At 41.4% G+C, this 9,583-nt stretch overlaps 1 protein-coding gene across 2 annotated transcripts; it reads left to right on the top strand.

Annotated features, from left to right (window-relative positions):
- Positions 1-3,262: 3,262 nt before the first annotated feature.
- Positions 3,263-7,919, top strand: cep15 (centrosomal protein 15). Of its 2 annotated transcripts, XM_080777737.1 has the most exons (4): positions 3,263-3,360; positions 4,773-4,896; positions 5,246-5,317; positions 6,311-7,919. In XM_080777737.1, exons 1-4 carry the CDS (start codon positions 3,311-3,313, stop codon positions 6,485-6,487), a joined length of 423 nt encoding a protein of 140 aa, XP_080633863.1. In that variant the 5' UTR covers positions 3,263-3,310; the 3' UTR covers positions 6,488-7,919. The 2 variants fall into 2 exon arrangements, with proteins under 2 accessions (XP_080633863.1, XP_080633864.1); XM_080777738.1 differs by lacking the exon at positions 5,246-5,317.
- The last annotated feature ends 1,664 nt before the right edge of the window (positions 7,920-9,583 follow it).

The raw sequence follows: 9,583 nt of genomic DNA, 5'->3' as shown, positions 1-9,583 counted from the left end.
AAAACCCAAGTTCCCAACCCTAAATATTTGAATGACCCCATGACCTATCTTAAAGCAACACCACCAGGCCCAAATTGCAACGTTTCACAAAATATCTCTAATAATCTGACTCCAAGATAATCATTTGGTGACCCCCATGTTTTTTCCTCAAGTGCAACATTTTGGCCAATTTCCAGGTGGGTGTGTATAGATTTTTTTATCTATACATTGAGACTGCACGCACAGGTTCCGGTTTCATATAATCGATTCAACCTGCTCTGTTTGTTGGCTGGTGAGACAACGTCGCGAATGTGACCGTAGTGAGCTTGGAGTCTACTGTTCTTGGCCGTTCTCTGTACGCAACACCTTCGCACTGTGGACGATAAATTAGGTTTGAGATTGGGATACAGCTGCACGATGAAGGAGTCTCTGGTGCCGTTATCGTAGGGAGCGCTGTAATTGTTTTCACACATAAACCAAGGTATATATTTCACGAGAGAGAGAGATCACAGTAAACCTCAATCCTAAAACATCTTCCTCCATACAGGGAGGAAACCGATGCCGGTCCGCAGGAGATGTACCACCGGTACGCGAGAAGGCGGCCGGGAATTTTCCCGGACGTGAATCTATACAATTTTCCAAACAGCGTTGCATGAAGACACCAATCATTCGGCATGCAGGGTTACCGTGCACCTGTCCTGTAAAATACAGAATCATCCCATATTCGGAAACTAAAAGACGTGTCCCGTAATGAACTGATGCGGGACGTTCCATATTTTAAGGTCTGGGAATAAATATGAATGACGGGGTGTTTTATTTGTCAATTTGGCCTCCTTCCGCTCTGCTCCCCTACACTCTTGTTGCTGTGTTGCTGCCTGTGAGCTATGAACCTGTGTACACTGTACAGTATGTGGACCATGGTGACATTGATCAATTCTTGATTAAAAAAAGCTTCTAATATATTATTTATGCCCCAAAATCTATAAATCTCACACTATTAAGGCAACCGGCCAGTTCCACTCGCTGCACACAGTGCCCTTTTTTCCACTTGAGCACCTGCCCCTCTAAATGTCTGTGCATGCCACTGGAGAAAGACCAATCCACTGTAAACTGTGTGACAAGAGTTTCACTGAATCAAGTCACCTGAAGAGACACCAGCGTATCCACACTGAAGAAAAAACATTACACTGTAAACAATGTGGCAAGAGTTTCACTGTTTTAAGTCACCTGAAGAGACACCAGCGTATCCACACTGAAGAAAAAACATTACACTGTAAACAATGTGGCAAGAGTTTCACTGTTTTAAGTCACCTGAAGAGACACCAGCGTATCCACACTGGGGAAAGACCATTCCACTGTAAACAATGTGACAAGAGTTTAAATGCTTTAGGTAGTCCGATTGTCTGAAGATACACCAACGTATCCACACTGGGGAAAGACCATTCCAATGTTAACAATGTGTGTTCACTAAACTACAGACACTGACACCAGCGTATTCACACTGGAGAGAAACCATTCCACTGTAAACAATGTGGCAAGAGGTTCACACAGTTAGGTAATCTGAAGACACGCCAGAATACAATTTACAATTTAGGCATTTAGCAGACGCTCTTAATCCAGAGCGATTTACATTAAGCAAGAACAAAAAGCATGGCAATACATCACATAGGCTACATAAAAAGTAGTTATCATGAAACATGCGTAAACTAAGAACGTAACAGTGGAAGATCTATATAATTAAACTATACATATACTGTAAACTATACTGTACTGTACTGTACTGTACTGTACTGTACTGTACATATATACTATGAAGTGCTATGACTACATGAAATGCAATTCTAGTGCTGTCTACGTAACATGCCATTAGTAGACTAAGAGAGGACGTATAGGGCCGTCCAACTCCTCCTCCCAGCCAACACTCCCCACTGACAGGTAGACTTGGCTGCCACATGACATCACGTTTAGTGCCCTGGTGTCAAAAACCAGGCATTGGAGGGGCCAGTGCCTAGCTCCCCTCAAAAAGTGATTAGAAGTTCTTCACATCAATATATAACAAAAAGAGAGTTCGCTACAAAGGCCTGCCATTTGGAATTTGGGGCCCCGGCATACTATATCACAAAACGACAATGACTTCTTGCAGGGCGACTTTTGCATATTTGGTGCTAAATCACCAATTCCATTAAGCCTGCATGTAAAATAAAACACTGCCTCATTCATTTAATATGAAAATATAGGCCTACTATTCTCAAATACAAATCATTTAACATTACAGTAAATTATTTACAATGGTAGGCAACACACTGGAGTGCTACACACTCACAGTGAGAAACATTTTTTAACTATAAAAGTTAACTGAGTCTGTGAATATTGCAACACAGCGTTGCAATAATACAACATATTTTAATTAATTAATTTCTGTTCTTTCATCACCTAAACTTCATTTGCAATGGCATTGCAATGCCATTTGTCATGATATTTGCATATAAATACCCCCACAGAGGCTGAAATTCACACAAATAAAAAATCTCTGGACAATTTTTAACCTATGACATTTGACCTTTAACGCTGATAATTTTAATAATTATTATAAATGTGCATAAAATTTGCAAAAAACTTATTTTTTTATATAATTTCCTCTGATAAGTCCTAGTAGTAAAAAGAGGTAGTAAGGTTGAAATCTCTTTTTTGCAGGTAGAAAAAACCCGGGTGTTACAGGGTTAAAGACATCCATAAAAGATTGCGGGAGTAAACCATAGATAGAGCAGTAAACGGTACGAAGCCGCCATCTAGTGGTGATGTCGATTCTAGCACCGTGATCTCAACTCAAGAACATAATAGGTCTACATAGGCCTACAAAAATAATATTTATTTACGTACGTATTTACGTACGTAAATAAAAAATATTATTTTTGATTATGTTAACTTTTATATTAATACATCATCATTAATACAATTTGTCATGTTCTCGTGGAGTGAACGCAAGAGGCACCATAGTCCTTTTCCACTAGTATGTGTGTTATACTGAAATTGGTAACGTATGCAATTTGTCTGACAATTCACAAAGTCCCAACGGTCGGTTGCTTGCTGAAAAGGAAATGGCATGCTCGTTTGGAGTAGTTACAACCTTCTGTCACAAACAATAAAGCTGTTGTTTCACCCATAGAAACGCCAAACGATCAACAAAGCCGTTTGGATTTAAATAACGGCGAGCTCAAGTCATAATATTCGATAGGTCACTCGTTTCGGTGTAACACTACATTCCGTTCCTATGGATACCGTCAAAGCTTGAGAGGAAGTGACTGACTGTTTATTATTAGTACACTACACGATGTCTGCCATCGCCGATGAAGTTGAACTAAGCAAGAAACATGAAGAAATGTGAGCTGTGCATCTCGTTTTCAAAACAAACTCATTCATTTGACAAACCTTGTATGCAGTGAATGTCGACCGTTTGTATCATGCTAATGTTACGCTACTGAGTATGCTGACGTTGGCCAGTCGACGTACGTGCCACGTATTTTGATTTATTGATTGATTTAAGTATGTATTAACAGTTTGGAGAATTACAGAACATTGCAAGCACAACTCAATACAAACACTGTTAACTGTGGACGACAGTACGACACCATAAAGCATTACACTTGTGACTTGTTTAAGTGGGGTCCACCCACCCTTTTCCATTTCTAATAGTGTTCCGTGTGTAGGCTACTTACCCAATAACTGCTGCGACTTGAGAACAGCTCTTGTCGTTTCATTAACTTCCATATCCAATTATCCACCTGAAAAGTTGAAACGTATATTCTAGTTAGTAAACGACTCCACTTTTAGAGATTCACATTCGGACAAGTGACTATAGCATTCTTGCTGCTCGTACTCGTAGTAGTGATATGGTAGCCAGCTGGCTAATTAGCCAGACCGAATCAGCCGTTGGCAAAAAATAATTGCCTACCGGCGGACGACAGTGTGATTTGAGTCTGGCTTATTAGCCAGGCTAGTGATATGGTGCCAAGTTGCCAACGCCATTCACTCACAGCAGCAGCAGTAGTGCTAGTCCCCATAGAATGACTGAACGCCTCGGTGGGCCTGCAGCCTATACGGTAGCCTACCCATATAAAAGCACACACGTGTGAAGTGAGGGGCACTCTTATCATCATACGTCATCATCATGATGCTCAGAGTCTCAGACACTAGCATCACATATGAAGAAATACAAAACAAAAAGTGTTGTACCCTGCCTTTTTTGGGGGAAATGAATGGCGAATTTATACTTCCTGGGCCACTCGCCGTTCTGAAAGGGGGCGGGACTGCGACACTATATAAATTGTCCATTCATTGTCAATGAGAATTTAATCCTTTAGTCCTTTTGTATAGGACAAAAATAGACACTATGCCCAATGGGCTTATAGGTGTATATAGTACCTCCAAGGCGGCCAAGGGGGCACAGCTCCTCCCCGTGGGGGCAAAGGAAGTGCGAAAAACGGCAAAGAGACCTCTGCTCTGGGGCTGAGGGTGGTTGCTCGGCTGCCCGACCCGTCCGAAGGTTCACCTTTCCTGGGTACCAGATGGGACAAGTGGCCGCCTCCCATCCCCAGGTGCACCCTTGGCACGGATGTGCCAGGGGGTCCCCTGCCTCCCCCCTGGAACTACTCAGCAGAGGGGGATCTGAGGAGGCTCTGTCTTCTTATAGTAGTATTAGTATTTTATCTAAGTCAATCTTCTTTTATTCATTGGGCCACATAATGTCTAAAACTATGTTTTTAAAGCGCTCTACGGTTTTGTGCTGTGTCCAGTTTAGGGAGAAGAGCAGTGCTTCTTGGACTGATGCAGAGCCGAATTGAACAGCAGAACAGCAACAGGAGTCAGCACTTGTTCGAGAGCCAAGCCGCCCAAGAAAGGAACAGCAGGCTCCTAGAGGTACCTCTTGTGATTACAAATCAGATTTATTGTCACATCACAGGTTTACAGGTGTAAAAGTCCCCACACGTCTCAGGATTTGCCATTGACAATGAAATGGGAATTCAGGTCAAATGTCCGCTAAATCTAGTCCCCACACGTCTCAAGATTTGCCATTGACAATGTCAAATGTAAACGGGAAAATCAGCTAACCAATCACAGGCCAGTATGAGATGATGATGTACGACGATAAGAGCGCCCCTCACATTTCACACGTGTGTGATTTTTATTAAGCTCTCTGCTCACTGGCTGCTGTAATAATCGTGTTTAGTGGGGATCAATACAGCTTTATCTTAACTGCCTACAACAGGATATGCAGAAGCTAGAGGAGCGGCTCAATAGAAGGCAAAGTCTGCCACATCCAGATATCCAGGCATTGGAGGTGAGGTGCATGCATCCACACCAAAAGAAACGTATTTGATTCTTGTCATTTTGTATTTCTTCTCGATCTTTCAACTTCATCAGTCTTCACTGAATAAAATAATTGACATTAAAAAAATATCTTTAAAATGTCCATTTCTGCTAATGGCTCGTACACACAGCACGATATTTGCAGTGTGTGTGTGATGCCTTGTCGGCGACCAATCTTTTAGTGTGAAAGCCACAACGATATAATGACAGTCGATTTAAAAAGAAAAGACTCCTGTAGTGTGAAATACATAACGATCTGATGACTCGCCGACAACTTTAAAACTCCTACAGTGTGTAGGGGACATAAGCAGCAAGTTATATGACTAATTTGATCTACAGTAGGACAAATATATGTGCCTGCAAAGAAGAAACGGAACGAAAGTGGACGGGACATGCACATCTCTGTCGTTTCTTGGCTGAGTGCAATGCAGACCATTCTCTAAAGCATATTTTTACACAAATCAGTCATTTCTGTACAAGACACTGCTTTATAGAAATCAAGAAATGACTGTACAAAACAATAATGCTATGACAGCATAGTTTGTTTGGTATTCAATAATAAAAGTTCCAAGCTAATAATGAATGCTGCTTCACTACATTGTCTGATTACCGTGCTATTGGGAAACACCACCCACACTGCAGCCGTGCGCAAGCTTCATTTTCCATCCACCAGGTTTATGGAATGATTGAGACTGAGAGCAGAGTGAATGGGCTGGACCTGTGAAAATGAGTGACAGACAGAGAGTAGAGAGCAGAGGGGAGAAAAACAGAGAAACATCCACCTACAATTGTCCCCCATAGCAATACATGTAACACCTCCCACCCAAGACACAAACAAAATTGTGACTATACACAACAAAGATTACGGGAGAGAGTGTCTGCCAGTCATACTATATGTGTCTGATCGATAATGTGGACATTGAGTGAGTCGGTATTTAAACACTTCTATTAATTTTCCCTCCAGATGAGATACTGGACATCCGTGGAGGAATCCATCCCTGACTGGGAGCAGTTCCTCCTGGGGAAGGGCCCCCACCCTACCGATCCGCCCGGGCCATGTCCTAGGAGAGCCAAGCAGAGGGCCAGTGCAGACCCAGATCACAGTTTGCCTCCTCGGCCAAAGGCAAAGCCTGTTAAATAACTGCATGGATGGATCGCAGCTGTTGGTATATGTTGTTATATAACTGAATTATAGCAACTAATGATTGCTATGGCAGTGGTTCTCAACCTTTTCAGGCCACGCTCCCTCAAAATAATCACATTTGAACTGGGGACCCCCCCCACCCTGATAAGTACTACAAGTTGAGACATTTTCATTATATTACATTTACTTTGACTCGGTTCCATAGATAAATATTGTACAAATAGCACATCTAGAAGCTCACGAATTGTATTCTATTTTCACACTTGTTGCCTCTTTCTTACAATATTTGACTATTTGGCCAATGTTTGACCAGTTTTTACTTTTTATACTATTTTGTTGATTACTTTTGATGAAGTAGTGATCTTTTTTTCCTTTTTCTTTGAGGAATACCCCCACCAATCCCCACCCCACCCCATCATGATGTCAGAGAGAAAAAATGCTTTTGTGGAATGAAATGTATTGGGTCCATTTGTACTGTACTATGTACTGCTGGCCACAAGAGGGAGCTAGTTTCATAGCTTAAATAGAAAGAAAATGACTTCCATTATGAACTGTGTATAAATCTTGATCAGGAACTTCACTGATCACATTTGTTTGTATTTATTGACTATTTATATGGTTATTTTGTATATAAATAGTGATTTTTTTAAAATATTTAATCTGGTTGTCTCATACTGTGTAAACTATGTTTAAATACTGTAGGCTAATAGATACTGTACATAATTCCACTGTACATAATTCCATGTTGGACAGCTCGGGTTGTTTACATTGCACATCTGTCCAGAATCTCCAGATCATCGTTGATTTGCACTTGCTGTATGAAATGTGCTATACAAATAAAGTTTTTTCTTTTTTTATTGATTTCATATTATTTGCACATGATACTGTACTGTAAGGTACATTGTTTCACACTGTTTATAATGCTGTATAGGCTATAAATCACCTTGGATTATTACATTTTCTTTTCAATGTTCATTCCCTCATAGACAGTACACTACCAAGGATGTCACTGAATCGTAAAGCTTTGAACCGTAAACCTGTCTTTTTAAGATATTGTAAATCAGTTCGGTCTACAGTACTAATCATAGATTAATAACAAACTATATTCAATTATTTCACAATTTTTCATGTGTAAAATAATCATATGTCATGTCAATGTCATATTCCTATGTATAATTAGCATAATTGTGTTTCACACCCAGTGATAATTCCTTCGGGTTATTCTTTTGCAATTCTGCTCTCTTCAAAAGCCAATTAATTTGGCCTCTTTATTGTGCTCTCCTTTGCACTTGATCTTGCCGTATAGCTAATGCATTAGACAGGTTAAAATTATTGGCCCTATAGCCATTGGGGCACGGTCTCGCACATATCTCAAACCTTTGTGTAGAGAGTGTGGAGAGCCCTCTTTTGTATCCGAGCTACAATAAAGTTGTCCCTTCTCTATTACATAAAAGGCTGCCATAAGGATTTCTGTGTCCCGTGTTCGTTACACAAAAGACTTAACACAAGGACCTCTGTGTCCACTGAAATTGCTTTGTATTGTCCCTTTATTTAAGAATAGCTGGAGGTCAACCAGTTGGCATATGCTCATAATGCTCCATAGAAATGGGCATCCAAAGACCATTCACATCTTCAGCTCCTTTAGGCTGCGAGGGGAAGTAATGGAAAGGGGAGATCAGTAGGGATCTTAGTATGATTGGAATACACCATTAAATCCTCAGTATTTATTTAGTGTTACGGGTTCATTTGGTTACATTTGTGCAGTTACAAATGGATAGATTTACCGTAACTTTGATAATGGAACAATAATTGCTCAAAATATCCATAAATCTTCTCAAGTACATGGCAAATAGATTATGAGATGGAGTAAAGAATAATCCTAATGTTTGTGTTATAGCACATAACAAGTTTGTTCTTGTTCTATGATATAGAACAAGGCAGAGTATAGTTTTGTGTAGGTGTAAGCAAATTAAAATAATTCTAATTTCATGACGTAAATAATAAACTAAAGTGTCTGTAGCACATAATCTTGTAAATAATAACAATAATAATAATAATGATGATAATAATGTATTATATGTAATGCATGTGTGAGTTGTCCAAATGTGCTTGTGGTTTTGCATGTATAGAAATGTGAACGGTATACTTTGAATACAATGGTACTGGAGGCCTCTGTCATTTGCTATTTGTAAAATGTATAAACTTTTCCCTATGACTGTTTCCATTCATGGTATTACAAAGTGGTCACTCACAACAAGTCCCACATGTTAATTGGCTGATATAATATGAGCTCTTGGTTGGACATTGTAAGCAGACATGGGCAGTAGTGACAGTGTGTGCATAATGAGAGTGTGCACGGGGACAGGGTGTATTAGCATGCTCTGGTGAACGCCAGGTTCTCACCATTTTGTGGATGGATGAAAAAACACAGCGAAACCTTCCACCTGCTTGCTGACTGTCAACATGGAAACCCTGCCACCCCTCATCTGTCCACAGAACACACACATATACCGCACACACTCTCCCACAGCCCCCCTCCCCCCTTTCCATCTCTCTATCCATGCCAGAGATGGATCCCCTTGCTTTAGCCTAATTGTAGTGATCAAACTTGTGGCGGGCTGACACGGAGTGGCGGCTTGACAAACGCAATCATCCGGATGGCCGGGGTTGAAGTGGCCATGGTTGGCAGCTGCCCGGGCTCCTCAGCTGGGGCCCGGGCACCCAGCCCCCGGGGTCAACCAGCCACCAGTCACCACTGGCTGGACTGGCCTGGACTGAGGGATGGTGGCTGTGGTGATGAACGGTTTGGAGGAAGGAGGGCATTATGGTTCTGGTCGTGGAAGAAGCTGTACGGGGAGGGCTGTGTGTCAAAAGCGAGATGTGGGGGTTGGCATTGGGGTATGCATGCAATCGCAGCTGAGAGGACATATTATGGGACGAGGTGAGGTATAGCAGTGAATTCTCAAAAAATGGTTTTGAGGAACACGTTCGGGAGCCCTTTCCAAATGACATGCTCTGCATTATGTATTGTAATGCCGAGGGGGCCCTGAGGTGGATTAGCCACGGACACCACAGTCTGTCCCCCCTGATGGT

The sequence above is a fragment of the Protomyctophum bolini genome, assembly GCF_963924005.1.
Source record: "Protomyctophum bolini genome assembly, chromosome: 2".
NCBI classification, from domain to species: Eukaryota; Metazoa; Chordata; class Actinopteri; order Myctophiformes; family Myctophidae; genus Protomyctophum; species Protomyctophum bolini.
The sequence above is the reverse complement of the archived record's forward strand: the minus strand, read 5'-3'. Positions and strand labels throughout refer to the sequence as shown.

Coding starts and splice junctions, on each gene's coding strand:
- cep15 (XM_080777737.1), top strand. CDS start 3,311: ATGTCTGCCATCGCCGATGAAGTTGAACTAAGCAAGAAACATGAAGAA. Junction 3,361..4,772: donor AGCAAGAAACATGAAGAAAT/GTGAGCTGTGCA, acceptor TGCTGTGTCCAG/TTTAGGGAGAAGAGCAGTGC. Junction 4,897..5,245: donor GGAACAGCAGGCTCCTAGAG/GTACCTCTTGTG, acceptor TGCCTACAACAG/GATATGCAGAAGCTAGAGGA.